The sequence below is a fragment of the Parus major genome, chromosome 15 (assembly GCF_001522545.3).
Source record: "Parus major isolate Abel chromosome 15, Parus_major1.1, whole genome shotgun sequence".
NCBI lineage: Eukaryota > Metazoa > Chordata > Aves > Passeriformes > Paridae > Parus > Parus major.
The window spans coordinates 3,228,848-3,250,911 of NC_031784.1; the positions used below are offsets into that span (position 1 = coordinate 3,228,848).

Here is a 22,064-nt window from a genome sequence, read left to right on the forward strand (position 1 = left end):
CCTTTAGTTTAAGCTGCATGTCCTACTCAAGCAGCAGCATTTCTTAAGAGCCATTAAAACCAGATCTTTAAGGTGTGGTGAGAGAACTTAGTGTTTCAAATATGAGCAGCACAACACACCCAAAAGGTGTGCACTGGCAATCATCACCTCCTGCCCTGCATCCCTTTATCATCCACGAGGCAATGAGCACAAAGGCTCCTGTAAACTGTCATTACTGGCTTTTAACTCCATGGAAGGAGGAGGAGGAAAAAGTGCCAGACCTCCATATGCTTCCCAACAGAGCTTTCTTTAAATGTATGTAGAAAGTGGAAACAGCACGTTATTTTGTTGTCCACTCCTGTTATAAAAATATTATGTCTTCGATAAACTAGGAAGAAAAAAGCCATTCATTTTAGAACGTATTTACCTTGACTTGCTTTCCCACTGCAACCAAATAAACTGAACAGGTAAATGCTGCAAAAAGATCTTTCAGCCTCTCAGAATTCACATATAAAGGTGCTTTGGTTTTGCCTTCCTGTAAAGTTTAGGGAGAAAAAAATGAAGAGAAATAAAGGCTTTAACTGCAAAAAGCCTGGGGTTCTCATAGATTCAAATGCAGTGTACCAATATAATGTATTTTAAACATCTTTGGGCAATGTGCACTAACTGCAAAGCAGAGAATTTCAAAGAATTAAGTTCACTCTCTAACATTATCTTACAGACATTCATTCCCCTTCACAAGCTTTTTGTTAAATACTTGAAAATGCTTTGGCTTATTCTGCTTTACACTTGGTTGGGGAGACCTTTCCTGCATTTCTGCAAGGACAAATGGTTTACCAGCTCCAAGGAATACCTTACATCAATCTAGTGCTCCCTCTCCTGGCAACTGAACAATGCTCAGCCACTGGTCCCTCCCGAGACAAGGAGAAAAAATGTGTTAGAACAATAAATCAGCAGGATTATAACATTTCTAAGCATTCAGAAGTGGGCAGCTCTTCAGATTATGAAAACTGAATGGTATGGCAAGGTTCTGTTTAAATAGCTATGAGAATTTTAACAGTTTCTTGAAGCCAACAATTGTGGCCTGTTCTAAAGTATTTTACTTTACTCATCCTCATTTTGCTCAATTTTTTTTCCCAATTTTCTTCAGCAGCTGATTTTCAAAAACCTGCATTTTTCTGCTTTAGGACTCCAATTAGAAGTTCTTTAGCGAAAAGCTCATTTATTAAACCTCTGTAGACAACCACGAACATGTATGTACAGCAAGTTTACATGAAGGACAATGCTACAAAAGATACAGTGGCGATTAAAACAGACCCACATAAATAATTTATAAAAATACTTGAAATGGTGAAAATAGCACTGTAATCCCCAATTATTTTCCTCCAATTGCCAGGACTTTGATGTGGGAAATCTTAACATCAGACCTTTTTAAAAACATTCCGAATATATTAAACTTATCTACAGGATAATTAGCAAAATGTATAAAGTGTAGATTATTGTACAAAGGACAGATATTAAAAAAATCACCAATCCACCTGAAACTCAAGGACAATATAAATTTTAGCCAAAATAATGAACACCAAACCACAAACTCTGCATTTTAGAGTCTCGAGTATTGGCAAATAAAATGCTCTTAACAAATCATCAGACCTGTTATTCCTTAGTGGAATCATGCAACTTGGGAAAATTCTACATTTTCTGGCTGCATTGGTGGTCCTGGTCAAGATGGAAACCTGCACTGATTTCTATACCAAGGAAGAACAGGGCAAACCTGAATTTGTCAAGTTTTTCTCTTTCCCATAAGGTGGGGGAGTTTGTAAAACTGAGGGGGAAACAGAAGGGATTTGGACATAAGAAAACAAAAGACAACTTAAGATTTAAGTCTTTTTCTTTTGCTGGTTTCTTGGGGAATTTTTTAACAGGCTTCTTATCCGTAGATAAACCCCGGTTGATTCTGCCATATTTTCAAATTCAAATGGTGTGATGCCTGCAGCAAACTTGCTCATGTCAGGAACAACTGCAGATTTTTTCAAAGATGACCCAGTGCTTGTGGGCACTTTATTACCACCTGTGTTCTCCCCTTCATTAACCTCAGGGCTGGGAGCAGGCAGGGTGTCACCCAGCAGGCCTTCAGAAACTGCATTATCAGGATTTTCCTTTAAGTCAAGCAAGCTATCCTCTAGTTTGGGACTGGTTAGAGAACATTCACTTTCTGGGATCTGCTCACTGATGTCAGAAAACTCTGTTTCCACTGAGATCACTTTCTCAGGTGACCTGACTTCTGCAACCAGATCTGCTTCATTCCTGGCTGGTGATGATGTAAGGGAATTCCCAGTTAAAGGTGTATCAACAGGAATATCAGAGTCACTGTTTGTGCTCTCTGCCTGCTCCAGCGCTGCCCAGATTAACCTCTGCTGCTCCTCCAGCTCTTCCAAGGTCAGTGTATCCTCATCCATGACTGAGTCCACTATTTTGGGCTGAGGACTATCACGGGAAGAGTTTGCTGGTGGAGCAGTCCTAGGGAGAGGAGAGTGGGTGGGTGTGGATGGCTGAGGGGGTGTGAACGGGGGTGTTCCTCGTGGCACAGGTGGAGGAGTGGACATTGATGGAGATCCAGGTGGCAGTGGAGGCTGGAACTGAAAATTGTTGGGAGTTTGAGACCTCTGTGACCCTTCCAGATCTAGAAAGAGATTAAAACACACTTTTTAGAATCTGAAATCTGACCAGGACAAGATTCAAAGTGCCAATGTTCTGATCAACTACCAGATTTACATCTTCTCATCCTTGGTTTTCAGCTGAGACAGAAGAAACTTTGTGAGGGTTTTCATACCCACCAAACTATGTTTTTTGAGATTTCAACTATGCCAGCCATTCAAGGAAAAAAAAAATAAATTAAAGGTATTAAGAACAAACTCATTCCACAGTGAGACATACTGAAGGATTCCTTATGGCAGATTTCAAAAGGAAAGCCAGGAGTTTCTCCAGCTGTTCTAACACTTAACACTGAATCCTCCTTTGAGTTTGCCTCATTTTTGAGGAGCTGTAAGCCTGCAAATTTATGTTATTTCATCCAAATATTTAGGGATTTGGGGGTCTTAGCAGAAGTTTCTTTAGGATGCTCTTGAAGTAAAGAAATCAGAATTTTTAATATAACTTTGCAATTGCTCTGAGCACACCTGACACCTCCTGCTTGGTACTGGAAGACATGAAAACCACAGTGACAATCACAGCAAATGCCACTGCAGTAGGACACTGCTGGCCTCTGTCAGCACTGCCTTTAATTACCACCAAAAGGACTACTAACACATTGGCTTCTCCTTTTAACTCTCACATTTCAATTCAGAGCACCTTATTTTGAAAATAGAAGTTGAAACTAAGGAAAGAAAAAGTGCAGAATGGCTGTACCAGAGTCCAGGTCCATGTCAGCTGCTGCTATCTCTGAACTGTCTTCTCTTCGTCGTTTGGAATGATGAGACTTTGATTGAGATGCAGCCCTTTTGCTGCTGGATTTTGGACTTGGCTGCTGAGAAATATCCACAAAACCAAAAAGAATTAGTATTATACCATACAGGGTAAGGTTACCAGCTGTAAGAATTAATTTTGTAACTATACACTCATTTGGGGACCCGGTGTGTAAAATGACATTGACATTTGAGGGATGGCATGGCTATGGAAACCAAGCTTCTCATTTATCAGGGGAGTCTTAAACTTCCATTCATAGCAATTCTTTTCCAAACTGCTTACAAATCTTTGCACAACTGGGACCTTCTTACATTAAGTGAAATAATAGAATTCTTTTTAAACACAAAGCCATTTTTCGTTAAAACATATAATCCAGATGAGCATTTCACCCTTACTAGTGTCACTAAAAAGTCTGTCCCCTTGTGCAGAAAGAAGATACAAGCAAAAAATCATCATGACCTACACTAATTAAAAGGCAACAGTGGTTTTTTTTAATAACAAGGAGATATATACAGATATAAGTTATTCACCTCCTGAAAATTAGAAAGGTAGTGAGCAAAAACATCCTTCTGTTGAGATGGCTGCATGGGGATGGAACCAAACATCTGCCACTCCTACAGCAAAAAGGAAAAAAAAAAGAGAAAAGAGAAATAAACAGAACTTGGGTTAATAACACTGAAAAAAAAAACAGATTTGGAGACCACTAAATGGGCAAATGTAAAGGTGTAAATACACAAGTGCTTCTTTTTAATGCATAGGCATTCAGATCAGTGATGGAATTCACTGACAGGTGGTTAAAATGCTTTTGAAGATAAAAATGCAGCACTCACAGGAGATTTCTTGTGTGCTCTGTGCTTAAGAGGGGACCCACTATGTGGGTCTTCTGCTACAACTTGTTTAATTTCAGTTGTGTTGTTACAGAGCTTTCCAGAAGTTGTGCATTGACTTGGCTGATGTAATTTTTTGCGATCAAAATTACAGTGATTTTTATATACCAAGAATTTTCAGAAAACTTGCATGTATGGAAAAACAGCCATTCATGCGTGAAGTTTTGTGTTTAAAAAATACCAAACTATCCTTCCAGGCTCCTGTTGGTCTCATAATGGAAATAATTCCCACAGAAACACTGTCAGACCCTAGCACAAGAATCATGACAAGTATCAGCTGTTCCATTAATTACAACCCCCAGCCCTAAAACAAGGGCTTAAAAAGAAGACTCTTAAAGGGAAATTGTCAGATGCAGAATACAAAACATTAACTCTTGCCTAAAAGCAATTCCTGACACTCAGTACATTGTCCAGAAGGCAGAGAACAGGTACTCACATCTGGGATCCCACTGGGAGTGGATATATTAAAGCCTGGATAATTTATCAACTTAGACACATCATAAGTGATACGTTTTGGCTGAGGAGAGCTCTCATCTTCTGCTCCAACTTCACCTATAATGGAATATAATTATTATTGATGTTAATTAAGAACACCACTGAAAAGATCCACAGGATTTAACAACAGGGGTTTGGAATAGAAGTACTGATAGAAAGTTTTGAAATCCAGAGAGGCAGGAACAGTGACCAAATCCATCAGATACATGCATGAAGCCTCCTCAGAAACCTAACTGGAGTTACTGAATACTCCTATACAGCTACTCCTCATGTACCTTTGCTACCCTCAGAATTTGGCTACCAGGACTGTTGTGAGATGCAGCATAAAATGGTCATTAGCAAAAAGCTGGTAAATTACTTAAAGTAGGTTCCAAGAAATGTGTTGTTTGCTTGCTGGTGGTTTTGTTCCTATGTGAGAGAAATTTATTGAGGAATATGGCTTCTTTCATAAAATTTGAAGAGAAAAAGGGAGAGGAAATTGGACATTAAGAGATTTGCAAGTCTTGCAGTTTCACACAACTCCAGGTTCTAACAGTGAAATCCCACTGACAGTCTCCATCTTTGCAACACAACCATTATGGAACTTGTTTCGCTGTTACATCACAGCTGATAAAAAAGGTGTATTTCCACATGAATAAAAACAACTTGATTTGCCATTTTCTCCCTGTTCCAGGAGGAAGATGAAGGTTTACAAACCAGTTACTTTATTGTCTCCTGAGGAGGGTGCAGCCAGCACACAGCCTCATTGCAAAGCTGCATTCCAGCCCCACATTTCTCACCTTTTCCATCATACAGAGCCAGTCCTGAGTGCTCCATTTCAGCCTCCTTGAGCCAGCCTGGGGGGTACCCCAGCTGCCGCATGCGGTAAATGAACGGGGGCAGGCTCTTGTCTGTCACACCAAGGGCATCCTGAAGGACCCCACTAAGGCAAGAAAACAAACAGAAAACAAAATGTCATCCAGAAAAATCCATTAATTGGTGACAAAAGGTTATGAGTATTTTATGGAGTTTTCAGCTGTCAAGGTAAAATAGCTGAGTTTTAGCTCAAACTGTGATGCACTTCAACCCCAGATATAACAACTCTTAGATGAAAACCAGATCTGATATTAAATATAATCTTCTGCCTTGCTGATATGCTTAAACACTTCATTAGATTTAATTCTACACCAAGAATAACCTACTTGACCTGCTACTTCTGACTCATGGCCTTGACTGCAGTTATCAACAGGAAGGGTGGACCCTAACACTGAATTTACTAGGGATTTTTTTGGAGACTGCCACACAATACTATGATTTCTCTGAACATTTTAAATAGAGAAGAAGGGACACTCAATGCTCAAAATTTGCAGACTTTTGAATACATTTTTAGTAGGAACATAATAAATTTGCAATTTGAGAAGCCAAAGAGTAACACTTATCTCCCTGCATTACAGAAAGGGTAGGACTGTCAAGCTAGCAGTGAGTTTTCATTTGAAAGATATCTCTGCAATTTATTAAAATTCTATTTAGCAAATTCAAACATAATGCACTCATAGTTAAGAGAAGCAGGTGAACTTAATAAACTCTGGCAATTAAAATCTGGCACTCCAAAGGCAGAAGAGGTATTCCAGAAAAGCAAATGGAAAGAAAAGAGATACCTAATTACTCCTGGCTTAAATTTTCCAAACCTCTCTTCTACTTCTTCTGCATGGTAACGCTGCTGAAAATTCTGATTGCTCGAATCACCACAAGCTTCCAAATACTCCTTTCTCTTCTCATTTATACGAGCTGCATTTCGTGGCTTAAAGATAATACAATTGGGAAGTTTAGAGTTGGACAACTTAAAATTTATGCACTCCTTCACCCAACACAAAGCTTGGAGAGCAGCAGTCTTTGGAATACTGGTGACTTTACCTTTGGGCAGTCCTTCATTTGATGGTCTTCAGAACCACAATTGAAACAATGAGGTTTGGGCCTGCTTGAAAAAATGCACAATGAGTTAAACCTGAAAACAACTTTGCAATGCTAAATACACCTAATTATTTTCATTCTTGACAGATTTTAAGGTTTAGATTTGAGAAAGACAAAACCAAAAGCAATGATTGTTGATGTCATATGCTGTCTTCTGCTTCTCTTAAACTTCTATCAATCATTAAATAGAGAATATTGCTGATTTCACAGTGCTAAGGGAGAACAGGGGAAATGAGGAAAGGGCAGAGGGAAATAGGAAATGGTATCATCAGAGGTCTGATCCCTTCCACAATACTGGGAATCAGTCACCAATAGAAACAAACAGCAGAGTACAACCATTTATTTGGAAAGTCCTGGCCCACAGTTTCAAGTAATACATTTAGTGAAACTGCACTGAAAACCTGGAATGGAACTGCAGCTGGCTTCAACTTAAATCTTCCTTTACATTCACACCATGGCAGGAAACATTTGCAAGGCTACTGGTGAAATACCAAGATTGTAAAGGAAGATTTATTTTCTGAACAATCATTTTTACTGAATTAGGATGGGAACCAGAAGTGGAGACAAAAAATGTGGCACAAGAACATGTGTCCAAGGTAACTCCAGCTGGAAACTGAATTCCCTTCACTTCTCACCTCTCATAAAAACTACACCATCAATTCTCAGATCAGTCTGTCTAAAAAAATCTATCAAGTAAGCAGACAGGAGTTGTTCTACAGAACAGTAACCATGACACAACACCAGTGCAAAGATGACAAAACAATCACTAAAAAGACAAGAAACAGAAGAACTGACTTAAAGCCCTTCCTAAAGAAACTCAATAAAAAGACAGACCCACTGACTAAAATACTCAGCTCTGACTTATTTAATTTAAATTTAAATACTCATTGCTCAAGTATGTCCAAGGGTTTATTTACTGGGCAATAATCACAGAGTGCATCTGAACTTTTCAGCTCAAAACTTTATATTTAAGAATCATACAAACCTTTTGGGTTTTACTTGTATTTCTTGTCCATCTAGGGAGAGAATCTGGCTGAAAACTTGCTGATATCTTTAGATTTCAATAAGGAACTGCTACTGGATGAAGCAAAATTTCAATTTTGTTTAAAATATCAATGAAAACTTAATAGTGCTTTGAACAGAACACTGACTCATCTGCATTAAGTTACAAATGGGTCTTTGATATGAAGTTCTGAGTATAAACTATAAAATTATATCTACTATAAACTATTTACTAAGATAAGCTTAAGCTGTTTCCTCCTACAAATTTCTACCCAATACTTTATCAGCACTTACTAAAACTACAACCCTCTTGTTTACTGGCAGAAATTTCCAGCTATTAATTCTGAAATGCTTCACAATAATCTTATTAAACCACATTTTGATAAGAGTTTCAAAATGACAGATTCACTGAGAGCAGTACTTTGGTTGTTTAGAAGCCAGTGCCTGATGAACCATTTCACTCAGAATCAGTTCAGCCACATTTAACTTGGCATTTAAGGAGCAATTCCCATTAGGCATCTACTTCCTTCATCCAGAGGTTGGGAGACTGTAACTAAGAAAATGTAACTAACTATAACTATAACTGTGTTCTATTCAGATACAAGTAATTTTTTAACACTGACATGACCTTGATTACAAAGCATAAGAACTGGATGTTGCAGAAATGAACTCTGAAACTGCTTCTTGTCATGAGACAGGACAAGACAGAAGCAATACTGGAAACCTGGGGAGATTATGTGACTTGAGAAATTTCTTGTCATTTCTTTTGCCATGGAAGACATCAATACTAAAAAAACATTTCAACATTTCCCAGCTTTTTTCAGCATTTCCCTCAATTGCATTTTTCAAACATTGGCTTTAACAAACAATAAAGAACCAACTTTAAAATGGATGCATGTTAAGAGCATACCATAATTAAATTTTAATAAAAGACTTTCCCTCTAGCTCCCATTTTTGGAAAAAAACATTTTACAGCATGTTTGAGTTCTCCAAACCCCTTTCTTCTCTCAAAGAGTGGATTTTATGGAGGAAAAATACTTATTCAATTTGCAAGCTGTCACTCCAACCCTGATTACAGACTGGCCAAGGAAATCCCTAAATTCACAAGATGTATTTAAGGGGACAAGGCATTCACTCCAAGGATAGCAATCAGCAAGTCAATTATATCAAAATACTTGTTTTGAATTAAAAAAGCCAATAATGACTCATTAAATCATCCCATCTATAATGACTTATATGGTTTTGATAGAAACACACAATCCACTGAAGAGAATTTGAGTTCAATTTACCCACTGGAATTCTCTGGATTTGGCAAACAGAAAAAAATAAAGGTGTTTTAGGATACTTAGGTATTTCCCATCCTTCTGTCAGCTGTGGATTCTCATTTAAAATAGGCTGTCCCAGTTTATCGAGACAAAAATTGGTAAAATACAGAACACTTCCTACAACCTGTAGAAAAAAAGTCAGAGAATTGTCAGAAATGTGTCAGTATTTAGGTGAGATTGGTAGCATTTCTATAAATTTACACTGCTTGAAATACTTCCAGGTTTTTTTTCCCCATTCTGTAAGAATTTACAATTAATACAAGCCCAAACATGTACATGTAAGATTTTTTTTTTTTTGCACTGATGTAGCCCAAGCATGCTGAATTTAAATTTCATTTATCAGTGTAATAACAACAGTTAACAGATTTTTTTTTAATGGCAGTGTACACTGAATGTGGAGAATGAAGTCAGACCTACTATGGAAGAGCACAGTCAAAAACTTACACTAAAAGCTTCTTTCACTTTTTTAGCAGAACTCGAGCTGGTTCCTTTACTGTCCTCTTCCAAAACAACACTGGAGGGCTGACAGGAAAAGCAAAAATAAAAATAACTAATTTGCCATTCAACCCTTTTACTCAAAGTGAATGTTGAGTTAAGAACCAAAATTCTAAACTAGGAGGAGAAAGTGTAAATTTTCAGATACTGTTTTTCATCTGTTTTCTTATATATACTCAGAGTTGGGCTAATACTATCAGAAGAGGATATACATTAAGCTTTCTTCTTAGTTATTTAAATCAATTTATTAATTTTCTTTCACTGAAATTTCACTAGGGACAATTTTCAAGAAGCATTTTAATGGGCAGAAAGGATCCTTCCTTTGCCCCGGGCTCTATTTTTTGGAACAAACTGTTGTACAACATTTGTTTGACAACTACTTGATTTGATTTTTCTTAGTTTAACAGTGCAGTATTTCAATATTTCCATCAAAGAGATGGAGAGGAAGCATTTTGTAACAATTTCAATTTTAAAGTACCTGTGGCTTCGCATTCATGTGTGATTTTTCTTGTTCACTTTTCTTTTGCTCTTCATATTTTTGAACTAAACTATAAATAAAATCTTCAATTTCTTGATGATACCGCCTGGGATGAAATACAGAGAGATGAAGACATGAGCAAGGCTGAAACAAAGAGCAGATGTCTCTTTTCTTAGGCATCTATCATTTACTAAATAACTTAGAAAAGAGGAAAATCCAATTCTTTTTTGTCCCTCTCCCAACCTCCACCAACATAAATGCAATCTGATATTAGAGAGCCCCTGAGTGTGGCAAAAAAAAACTGAGTTTTTTCAGAGGCAGGGAAAGATTAATTTTTTTATATTTTACCCACAACATTTCTGAAATTCAAATTACTCTTCAGACTCACTCCAAGTCCCTGGAAGTCTCCCTTCATTTCATGATGAAAACAGATATAGCTAATGAACAGAACTCCTGTCATCCTCCCCATTATCCTTTCTCCCCTCTAAGCTTCAGTAGTTTATGTTATTGAATAAAATCTACATCCACAACTTGGGCACAACACTGTTATATCCAAATAAACAAAAAAGCCCCCATTTCCTGTCAGGATTGTTTTTTTCTTTAAAATACTTACTTAGTAATGACATTGTTCATAAATAAAATCTGCAACAGAGGTCCATCAACTTTGGGGTTTTCCACAGAGATTCCACTAGAACAGTACAGAACACACACAGTGGGTACAGTAAATATTACCCACCAGTTTTATCACAGCTGAGTCTGGACCCCACAGATAGAGGAAGATTTAGTCAATACAAAATCTGTATTTTTAAGAAGTTCCTATCCACTTACACAGAAATTATCCTCTTGAGCAAAGCAGGTTGGTGTGAGGTAGAAGGAAAACAAAATACCCTCACACTACAGAAATATTAAATTCTGTATGAACAGAATTATCTTCCTGCTAATCTAGTTTCAATAAACTTTTACAATCTTCTAACCAAGATTCAATCAAACACTTGACTGAAATTTTTCCTCACTGCTGAACTTTACATTAAAACTGTTTCACTGAAGACCAAGTGAGTTTCACAAAACAGATATACACAAATAAATAAGAGTTACAGCAATACCAACTGAGTTCCTGCTATTCAACTCCAGAAGACTTTTCATGAACTGGAATGGTTTTTTAGAAGTCCAACACTTGAGTAGGGATTGGGACATGGAAACAAGATGTGGCAGCTTGTCACCACACACAGCTTTTATCTTAAATGAACTCTGTTTACATATACACATATAAATGAATATATTTTCTCTATATAATTCATAGTGTTTTAAATCAGTATTAACGTACCTAGGACGAGTCAGAATTCTCAGCTTCCTTTTAAGTTCCTGATGTTAACTTACTGTTAAGGACTATGATTTTCTTTGAAAGACACAAACCCACACCCAAAGCAAGCAAAAAAACACCAATCACAGAACAACAAATAGGGTTCCCTTTCACTGCACAGGGGATTATTTAAAAATCCACCTGTTGCTGAAGAAACACAATAAAATGAAAAAAAAAAACCCAAAACAACCACATACAAAAAGGGAACTAGACAATCCAAACAGTGCTATCCATTACATGCAGTGATTGTGTTAACAGATACATAACATTTTCATTTAAAAAAAATCTGCTATCATCACCAAAAGAAACGTAACAGTAGTACACATGTACTTGGAAATAAATTATAACACATTTCAGATTCAACTCTGTTGCAGTGGCAAACCCAAAAACCCTTTAGAGAACCTGTCACAATTCAACTATTTGAAATTATTTGTAGCTGCTTTAAAATGGATTGTCAAAGTAAACACACAGACGTCTGCTTTCCCTGGCAAGGCAGAACGCAGGGATTCGGTAACAGCCGTCCCCGCGTGCCGGAGTCGGGGCTGCCACGGGCCCGGCCGCTCTGAGGATGAGAATTCCTATGGAAAACGTGCTCTGAGGAAGCCTGGGAGCACCAGCCTCCGCTCCCCTCACCGCCCAGCTCACTCCTCTCCCCCGCTTCGGGCCCCCGCGGAGACCGAGGGTTCCTTCCCACAGCCCCTCGGGGAGAAGCCGGAGCCTCCTGAGGACCGGGACCGCCTGGCCCGGAAGGGAACCGGCAGCAGCGGCGCACCCGCCTTCCCCTGCCCCGGCGTGGGCCCTGCCTCTCCCGCCAGGATATTCTCCGCCCGCAGACGCTGCACCGTCTCGTCCCGGTCGCGCAGCCGTTCGTAGAGCTTCAGCAGCGGGTCCGGCTCGTCCAGAGCGGGCGGTGAGGGCGGCCCGGGCTCCCCCTCCAGCTGCCCGAAGAGCTCGCGGTCCCCGAAGTCCACCTCCGCCGCCATCTTGGCCGCCGCAGGAAAGGCGGGGCGGGGGGCAAAGGGCGGTGGGAAGCGCGGGGCGGGCGGGACGCCGCACGCGGCGGACTACGACTCCCAGCGTGCCTCGGGGCAGCGAACCACACAAGCGGGCGGCGGCGACGCGCGGTGGACGCTGGGAGGTGTAGGCGGCGCGGAGCACAGCCAGCACCGCAGCTCTTGTCGTACTCACAATGGAGGACGCGCTCGTGCCCCCAGAATCGGCACCGCTCCCGCTTTTGGAGTTTTTCTTCCTCTTCTGGGAAGGGGTGAGCGGTGGAGAGAGATGGGGCAGCAGCAGCGTGCAATGCAAGAGCATTTGATATAGGGCGTCTGCAGCAATCCCCTCACTGCAATATTTTAGGCAAATCCTACTTCAAAAGAACCAAAGCAAAACCTCCTTAAAGTTTCCCTTCTCTTAAGGCTTATGGGAGTTTGGCTCAAAAGACAAATTACTATGTGACCTTAGAGAAAAAAATGTCTTTATTATTAACCAGTATTTTTGCACTGGATTATGTGCCTATTGGCCCAGACCGCTAAATAACATCTACACAATGTTTCTTTCATGTTTCAAGAATTGAAAATAACTGTACAAGGTTAAAGTACAAAAGTACACAAGACAGTGGACACGAAATATCCATGTATGAGATCATCCCATCTGCTGCTTGGTTTGAAAAGTAGAACTTTAACTAAAAAATACTGTCCTCCTCTAGTTCTGTCAAGTTTAATGGAAGTGGGTATAACCTGATTACAACACTAACACCAGTATCACTAATCTGATATTTACAAAAAAAATTGTATTTTTCAATAAATTAAAGTCAATGCAACACCCATGCAAGCTAGAATGCCAGCTTTTTGGTGAACAAGGACCCAACATGTGAACAAGAACCTTCCACAGTCCCAAACTTCAAAAACAGCCTTTTGTTTTGTTTTTTCATTTTTCAAACTGCATCCATTCCTCGCATGGAAGATGTGAAGCCCAATCCCATTCCTCTTTGCGTGTGAGTCTGTGATCTCGCCATTTCATACTGTGCATCCAGATTTCTGAACACCTCCTCCTGCTGCTTCAGTGTTTTGTAACTCTCCTCATCCACAGAACTGCAGCCAGCTTCATCCTCGCTCTGGAAACACAACAAAAACATCAGCTCTGGGAAAATCAGGTTCATAAATTCTTACAAGAGTAAGGATTTATTTGGGTTTATTGCTGCAACATTCTAGTGCAGATTTTCTCTGTCAATAAACACACAGGCCTTCACTCAGTTGCTTTTTGAATTAAATTCAAGTTTAGATGCTGCTTCTGAACTTCCTAAATACTTAAAAGCTCTTAACTACATCAGGTTAACTTAAAATCTTTACTGGCAAAGGTACACTAAAATAAGAAGTGAAATCATTATCCTGCAATTAATAAACTTAATTACGTATTCAGAATTCTTTACCTTAATGCCCATCAGTTTTCTGAATTTGACATTTTGGTCCTTGTTTCCAAAATTTAGTTTTTCCCATATTTCTGCAGATTGTGACTTATCCTGTTCAGATAAAAAAAGAAAAAAAAAAAAAAAGATGTGTCACCTTTTTACGTAAGATTCCATTAATAGCACAATAGAGCAGCAAGCAAAGGAACAGTGCTAAAGACAAACCCATTCTGTACCAGAGCTGGAAGTAAAAGGTTTCCAAGTCTGACATTCCTCCTGCAGCATCCTCACAGGAGCTCTTTGTGAGGGAAGGCTACCTAACCCTGGTGTTCAAAACACAGGTATGTTCCTTCTTTTAGTATTTCCAAAGGTCTGGAAGCCTGGTTGGAATTCAGGCTTGAAGTAAATTATGGAAAAACAAATTTGTTTATTGCAATTATCAATACACAGCACAATTCAGGAAGAACTGCCTGGAGAGCACTCAGGGTTCTCCTGCCCTCCCTTTTGTCTGCCACCATTGCCATGGGAACTGGCTTGTTTTCCACATCTTATGGAACAGTCTGTAAAGGTAAGGCAGCTTGTTGTGTAACTGCTGCAAGATGGAAACCAACCTAACAAAACACTTCTATACCACAGTAACAAGAGACAAAAATACAATTATAAAACTAGCCCTTTTTCCCCACAGTATCAGCAGGCAAAAGCTCTACTCAAATCCAGCAACTTCCAGAAAAAGCAACTGCCACAGGTGCTTTTCTAATTCATTAATTGCAAAGGCATTTGACACAGCACAAAAGCCTGAAGGCTTATTTGTATTTATGACTTTAGTTAGGATTAATATTGCATTACTCTGCTCCTGCAAAGTTACCAGCAAGATTGACAGACTTGTCTTTGCAATTTGCAATTGGAAAGGACACAACCACTACAGGAGAAATCTCTAGAGTCCCACAAAGGAGAGGTTATATATACATTCCATACCTTAGCCATCCCTTCCCAGTAAAGGGAGACCATCTGGATTTGATGTTTAGTTCCACGTTGTAAGTAAACTCACAAAAATAGCACTAATATCCAACTATACCTCTGAAGCTTTATGACATTTGGGTGTTTCCTTGAGTCTTGTGTCACAACTGTTTATCACTGAGGGACTAATTATCCTAATCCTTTCACTCCTATATCAAAGACTATTCTGATTTGGAAGGGACCCACAAGGATCCAAGTCCAAATCTTAGTTTTACTGAAGTTTTACTTCAGGCTGATATTAAAACCTGCTAAAAGACATGAAAGCTGGAAATAACACTCATCAGCATCTTTAAACCAAGTGCAAGATATTCCCAAACCAAGTTCATGAAGGTAAGAAAAGCCAACATTACCCCTTCCTTTTTGCCTTGCCAAAGCATCTTCCGTTTTTTCTCTTGCTCAGCAAATTTCATGGGGTTCACTGCTGCTGGGTTGTAATAGCTGGGCACAGCTATGCCAGTCTCTGCCAGTGCCTTGGCCTGGAGCGCTGCCATCTGAGCTGCCATGGCAATCTGAGGAGTCACTTGTGTCCCTGACGCCAGCAGAGCCGCGACATTGATGACGGAGCCTCCCGTGGCTGCAGCCGCTGAGGAACAAAGGGAACTTGCTAGAAAGAACTTCTGACTTTGGGAAACAACCCCAACACACGCACAAAACCCAACCACCAACCTGCCTCAGAGCCAAGCAAAAAAACCAAACCCCTCAAACACTTCACTTCAATAGAAGTTGGAAGTGTGCAGATAACAAATGCATTATAAAATACATATGATTTCTCAAATAAAGAACACGTATGTCTCCAGTAGTTTTAGAAAATGAGAACCAGAAATTAAATTAATGCACCTTGTGGTTCTAAATACCCCTGAGAAAGTAGCAGCCCAATGCTCATCATGAAATAATTTATCAACCCAACATACAACATTTTTCTTGTACACTCAGTAAGTAATACAAAACCCCTATCATTTTTGATGGGATTTTTCTTTTCATATTTTGAGTTTTGTTTTTTTTAACATTTCCTAGTTCTTGTTGTTTTTCTTATTAACTGTTACATACAGACAACCTGCCCAACAGTTGGAAAAGACTGCAAGTCTCTTGTAACATAAGCCTATCTATCTTCCACTCATACTATTGCTCAGGAATTAATCTAATACACATGCACTACCTGCAGCCATTTCCTGTTGCTTCTGCTTTTCAACCATTTCCTTCTCTCTCTGTTCTTGCAATTTCTTTGCTCTTTCCAGCCTAGAGGTACATGAAAACAAAAATATTTAGGCATGCAGAATCAACATCAGGAGGTTATTAATGTCATGTATCATTAAAATAATCACAGTTTCTGACCTTCTGGCTAAGGCTTCCTGTGCATCCATAGCTGTGTTTCGTCCCCGGAAAGGCGGCGGGCTCGGACTCCGGCTATGGCTCCTGCTGAACCTTCGGGGCTTTTCAATTCTTTTCTTTCTCTCTCTGTAACCAAATTTAACACTTGCTAAAACAGTGAAGGTACACATGCAACTTAATATTTCATAAAGTATTTGATTACAGCTTTGAAAATACGCTTTATGATTCATTTGGAGCTCTCAAGAAAAGCTTTCAGAGTCTATACTGCAATAGTCGTCTTGTAAGAAACACAGAGCTAAAACTGAAGATTTCCAGCTGTAACAGAATGTGCAATTCTGGGTATTCATTTACCCTCTCATACTCAAGTGTTCAGAACAAATAGATCTGCTCTAGAGATTCTAAATCCAAAGAAAAATCATCTAACTTCTGGTAAAAATTGCAAGAGAACTTGAATGAGTCAAGCTACGAGAATGTTTTAAAACCATAAGAGACCTCAAAGCACTGTAATCATGTTAATGAAGAGAATTTTGAGGAGGCCAAATTTAAGAAGTGGAACAGTACTTCAGCAAATTACTATTACGCTTCCCTCTGTATCCTCTTCCCTGAATGTGCTTTGAGGGAGTCTACTAAGCTGAACATGTGATTTGCCTTGGGTTTCTCTTGGGAAGAGAACTCTGAAGCATAAATTACCTTGAGCCTGACCATCTGAAAAGAACCCAGTCAATATTTATTTTTAAGCAAAATACCAAAACATTCAGTTCATCTCTTCCTCACTTCTCCCCACCTCCTTCCAAGCAGGACTCATTCTTAGGACACCTGTATCTAATCCCATCTAAACAAGAGCTACTCAAAACACATATACAGGGTAGTATTAGCAGCAGTTCTCCGTGCCAGGATCAATATCTACAGTACAAGAGATAAGGGTTTATCACAGTTTAAGCCTCTGACACTGGTGTTTCAAACAAGTCACAGCAACTGGAAGTGCTCAACAAAGCTTAATTTACAGGAGGTATCACTCACACTTTTCCCAGATTTGCCATAACCAGTAAGTTGAGATGCACAAAGGCGTTTCTCTATTTTTTTAACTTAAATTTTATTACTACCCATTTAGGGCAACAGCTAACTGGGGATAATGGCTAACTTGACAACAGCCACTTTCCATGGCATTCAGATATTCTATTTCTTCTGTCTGCAACCTGGGCAGCATCTACAAACATCACAAAAGATCCTTGTTTACATGACAAATCTGGTAGAAGACAAAGGAGGCAAGACTTATCTTTTCAGAGAAGATGACAAGATGCAGATTCAGGCACTGGGAAGTGACAGATCTGCATTCCTGAGATAAGATGTAATGCATGTTTCAAAGATACCTTCATTTTTCCCGTGCTGACTACTGTTGTTTGGTCTTGTCTTTGGTCTGTGATGCTTTATTGCACTGGTAAACATCAAGGAAATAAATATTTGAGCTTTTGTATTGAAGTACTTCCATTTGAAACAAGCAGCTGGTGTCATGTTTTCCACCTAGCATTTAATCAAAGCCACACCACTAAAGAACTGCCAGGAGGTTCTAGGCACTCGCAAACCAGAAGATTGGTTTAAATGCTGATGAGGTCAGATCACCTGAAAATCTGAGCCTGAGATTATGCAAAGAACCATCAAGAGAAGGTCAAGCTCTGCTATTCAAATTATTCTGTCACAGCCTGCTCACTGTAACACAACAAAAAGTTCATGTCAGGAATGAGGGAATTACTTTCACAGGTGAGTTTTAATAGGGCAGACTTCCACATCACATTTATCTGGCTTGTTGTACAGCTTGCCTTGAGGACCACTTCTAAGTCAACTCTTTTTCCAGGCTTTGTCTGACCCCTGAACTTGATTAAGTGTTCTAGATCCACATAAAAAAGATTTACGCCTCACTGACTTCCGTTCTCTAGGATTTGTGAGACACAAACAGTACTTAAAAGAAAAGGATTCTTGCACTATGTCCACCAGCATCCCACAAAGCCTGTTTCCAGCTGGAGAAATTCCTAAGCTATGACTATCCCTTGCTCCTTACTTTTTCTTCCCACATCTGATGTTTCAGGCAATTTGAATTCCACTGTAGAAGCCAAAACTTATTCTGGGACACAAAGTTTTCATGGAGCCATTACACACAGTGTTCAAACTGACTTTTGAACAGAGCACATTGTCTACACTAACTGGAACAAATGGGGAGCTGAAGCCTTGCACAACATGCTGAATATAGCTTAAATACCATTAAATGCAAGTAACATGTACCAACTGCAGACCCAGCTCTACTCACCCCAGCTCAATGTTTGGTAGAAAGTGCATGTCAAAAATGTGACACAAACCACGTAATTCAACTACTTCTTCAGAAAGGTAAGTCTTCTGAACAGTTTCACAAGGGATGTTGTAGCATTACACGAGTGTGATTGCTAAGACTCCAATGTTCCACTGTAATGCTGAGTAGTCATAACCAGTCACAGAACAATTTAAAATATTCTGGTGAAAACACTATTAAGAGAACTGGACAGTCAACACTTTCTTGCAGCTCTGCAGGGACACTGATTGTCATTCAAACTACTTTCAACAAAACATCTGTAGCAGTCATTAAGTTGTATTTCAGCTTCACCACTGAGAAAATCCTACAGGGCATTAAGAATGCAAAGATGATAGAGAGACTACACCAAAATACTGAATGCATTATCAGTATTGAAAAACATTAACTTCTGTATAGTGATGAAAATGGCAAATCCAGCATATCCCAGTATGGAATCTCAACTCTGTCAAACAGACCCAGAACAAGCCAGTATGTGTCTAGATCAGGTGCTTCTAGAACTTAAGGAAGAAATCAAAGCACTCAGGGAGAAAAATTAATGTGATGAACATTCTCAAGCTGAACTTGACAAACAGAAGCTGGTAATCACTAACACTGAAGAGTACCTTCATATCAGAAATAATTCATCTGAACCAAAATTTACTTTAACACCACACCAACTGCCACAACACAGAAAAAAGTAAGTTAACTTTGTGGAGCTGATGAGAATTAGCTTCTGATCTGTATATGTGCTCTGACAGCCATTCCCAGTTAAACTTTCCTTTTATCATATGTACATAAACTGAAGGGATAAATATGCCAACCATACTACTATTGTATCAAACACAGGAAAGGGTCACCTGTCTCTTACTCTTCAGCTCTTCCCACTTAAGAACTATTGCTAACAAGAAGTCACACTATGAAAAGCCAAGAGCCTGAGACGCTTCAGCTGCCTAGGACAAATGTTTTAAGACCTACCAAACCACTCAGTCCAGCTGAGAAAAAGCCAAACACATTTAACTGCGCTGAACAGACATTAACTGGCAAACCCACCACAGAACGTAAAACTAAACATCACCATGTATATGGAACACTTACCTGCTTCTGCTCCTAGTTCTGCTTTTACTTCTACTTCTATGTCTGTGTCTAGATCTTGATCTAGAGCGAGATCGGATCCGTCGCTTCCTCTCTCTGCTGCGGGATCGGGATTTTTTCCTATCACGACTTCTACTACGATGACGTCTGAAACACATGCCCCGAATTCTTACACATATTCTTGTGCAGTTCAAATGCAGTTTGTACTTAAGGACTTGCACAGGGGTTCATCACCACAGGGCAAAATGCATCAGACAGGGTGGGGAGACTTCAAACTATACATGGAAATGTTCATGCCTTGAACAGATTAAGCTGTAGGTCTAAGGGATGAAATGGGAAAGGAACCAAACGCCATCACCAGCCACAACAGAACTGCACAGTTTCTGTAAGTAGCCATACTCATCAACATTGCCTTTTTTAGTTGTTCACTAAAGTGTTAATCTCAAAATAAATACAAAGCCCAACTAATCTAATCCAGGAGTCTTAAATTCAAGGCAACACAACCCTGCTCCTCTCCATGGTATTCCAAAACTTTTGGGAAGAGGTGCCCAAGCTCCAGCTTGTGAGTCACATCCAGTCCCTCAGCCTGTCATTAGCCAAAGCTTGTTCCTTTCTACCCTGTTTTTTGCACATCCCTCAGCTACAAAGGGAGAAGTTCTGCTTGCCCCAGGCAATTTTCCTGCCATCAGAATGTGCTGGGTGGGCTACCAGGCAAGGATTGACTAGCACACCCTCTGAGGAAGCTCATGATTCAGGAGGTAAAGAGCCTCCTAACTCCTATATTGTAAGGTATATTTGATTTCCTGTCACTGACAGTAAGGTACATTTAATATTTTCTGTAACAATTATAAACACAAGTGACATCCCCATATGAAGCCTTAGTGCTATTTTGTACTTTTATTTTGAAGCAATCTGCACAATACTATCCACAAATGCACTACCCAGTAAAAACTGAAACATGCAACATAAACTGATGCTTTACACTACGTCAGGAATGGAACTCAGCTGTATTTCAGAACTCTACAATAATGCCAAACATGGCTTTTGGAAATGCACTCACACAATAATCACATGCAACAACTTACCTTTCCCGAGACCTGGATCTGGAATGACTCCTCCCTCTGGATGACTTTCTGTCTTTGCGTTTATGCCTCTCCTCACCATTTTCAGATGAATTTAGGCTCTCTCTTCCCTTGTCAGAAGAATGCTCTTTGTCATTGTGGTCTTCAGATTTGTGCTTCTTGGAGGACTTCTCTTTGGATTCATGTCTTCTTGCCTGTTTTAAGAAGAAGTTGGTTCTTTCAGGAAAATAGTGCAACAAAGAGAGTTAGTATGGGTATCAGAAGATAAAAATGCTAAGTTGTGATGCAACATTAGTAACCTTAGGAGTGTGACTCAATTGTGAGCCACAGCTGCTTTACCTAATGCCACCAACTACTCAAAGTTGCAAATGCACACTATAATTTTTTTCCCCTTTTCCCTCCTCCCACTGTCTAGAAAGGATTTTTAAGGTATCCATCCAGGTATCTTTACAGTGCTTCCATATAAGACTCAAAGCATTGTAACAAAATCATTTTTAGTTACTGTCTCTATTCCAAGGACTTAAGTACCTATCTTAAAGAACCTGTCAATTTATGAATAGGCATATATATAAATACAGCTGCAGTGACTATTTAATATTTGGCTGAGCCTTCCATGCAGAAAGTTTCTAAAATCCACATGTAGTTCCAGATAAACTATTTTGCCTTTAGAACCAAAAAATCTTCTAGTGATCATTAGGTAAGTATTTTCTAGAGCAAAACTCTCTTCAGTAACTCCCAACAGTTTTTACAAAGAAAAGTGGTAATTTACAAGGCTGATATCCCATTTTTAGTATTTCAAATGAACATGCATCACTCAGACTTCCCACAGTAGTTTTAAATTACAGCTATGCTGCTCCACTATACCGCAATTCCTTCCTGCAGTGCCTCTTAAAAAAAAAAAAAAAAAAAAAGATTCCTTTTTATAGCTGCAATGCCAAAAATATTTAGCAAGGTCAGGCCTGATTTTTGCCAGTGCTTTCCTTAGAGACTAAGTCGTGACATCAACACCCTTTCTTAATATATCCAGTGTGTTTTGAAACCTTTCTAGCACAAAAGCATAGCCCACTTAAGTCTTACGTTTGAATAATCTGCTCAAGTCACAAACTAAGCATGATACATTTGTTTTAGATAAATCCCAATTATTCAAAAGTTGTCGCTTTTTTTGCTTATCTACATCTGTTAAATACTCATAAAACCTTTTCTTCCAACAGAACTCTCTTTCAAATGAGTCTGGAGAAGATGCTGTAATTAGTTTATACCACTTGCAAAAGCTTAATTCTTTATTAATATGTATCCATTTCTAAATATATTTGATTATTGCCTTTCAAGTAAACAAGAATAGTAGATGATTTTCCTGCTTCCAAGGTATTTTATTCTTAAC

General features: G+C 39.2%; 2 protein-coding genes across 13 annotated transcripts in view; both read right to left on the reverse strand.

The window, feature by feature from the left end:
- Positions 1-1,174: 1,174 nt before the first annotated feature.
- On the reverse strand, positions 1,175-12,443 carry ZCCHC8 (zinc finger CCHC-type containing 8). Of its 4 annotated transcripts, none has more exons than XM_015644382.1 (14): positions 12,257-12,443; positions 11,401-11,443; positions 10,690-10,764; positions 10,077-10,182; positions 9,548-9,625; positions 9,124-9,227; positions 7,762-7,827; positions 6,720-6,780; positions 6,464-6,606; positions 5,606-5,748; positions 4,768-4,883; positions 3,975-4,058; positions 3,388-3,502; positions 1,175-2,662 (listed from the first exon to the last, which is right to left on the reverse strand). In XM_015644382.1, the coding sequence occupies exons 1-14, from the start codon at positions 12,417-12,419 to the stop codon at positions 1,860-1,862; spliced, it is 2,100 nt and encodes a 699-aa protein (XP_015499868.1). In that variant the 5' UTR covers positions 12,420-12,443; the 3' UTR covers positions 1,175-1,859. The 4 variants fall into 4 exon arrangements, with proteins under 4 accessions (XP_015499868.1, XP_015499866.1, XP_015499867.1 ...); XM_015644380.1 differs by having other exon boundaries at positions 3,388-3,505; XM_015644381.1 differs by having other exon boundaries at positions 6,720-6,783.
- Positions 12,444-12,891: 448 nt separating this feature from the next.
- Positions 12,892-22,064, reverse strand: part of RSRC2 (arginine and serine rich coiled-coil 2) — a 43,645-nt gene continuing 34,472 nt past the window's right edge. For 2 of the 9 annotated variants that reach the window (XM_015643823.2, XM_015643825.3), the window contains exons 4-10: positions 20,687-20,877; positions 19,605-19,769; positions 16,193-16,315; positions 16,017-16,096; positions 15,211-15,443; positions 13,868-13,957; positions 13,140-13,552 (exon numbers count right to left, since the gene is read on the reverse strand). In XM_015643823.2, coding sequence (XP_015499309.2) covers positions 13,373-13,552; positions 13,868-13,957; positions 15,211-15,443; positions 16,017-16,096; positions 16,193-16,315; positions 19,605-19,769; positions 20,687-20,877 — 1,062 coding nt within the window. In that variant the 3' untranslated portion in view covers positions 13,140-13,372. Of the gene's footprint in view, positions 13,553-13,867; positions 13,958-15,210; positions 15,444-16,016; positions 16,097-16,192; positions 16,316-19,604; positions 19,770-20,686; positions 20,900-22,064 lie in introns of all 9 variants that reach the window. The other 7 variants (XM_015643826.3, XM_033518124.1, XM_015643827.3 and 4 more) reach the window with 5 other exon arrangements.

What these genes read in the sequence shown, in the direction of transcription:
- ZCCHC8 (XM_015644379.1), bottom strand. Translation starts at nt 12,419, where the DNA reads ATGGCGGCGGAGGTGGACTTCGGGGACCGCGAGCTCTTCGGGCAGCTG. An exon ending in GAAGGATGGGAAATACCTAA is followed by an intron (nt 7,828 to 9,123) that starts GTATCCTAAAAC and finishes TGAAATCTAAAG; the next exon opens with ATATCAGCAAGTTTTCAGCC. An exon ending in TGACATGGACCTGGACTCTG is followed by an intron (nt 2,663 to 3,387) that starts GTACAGCCATTC and finishes ATCTCTTTCTAG; the next exon opens with ATCTGGAAGGGTCACAGAGG.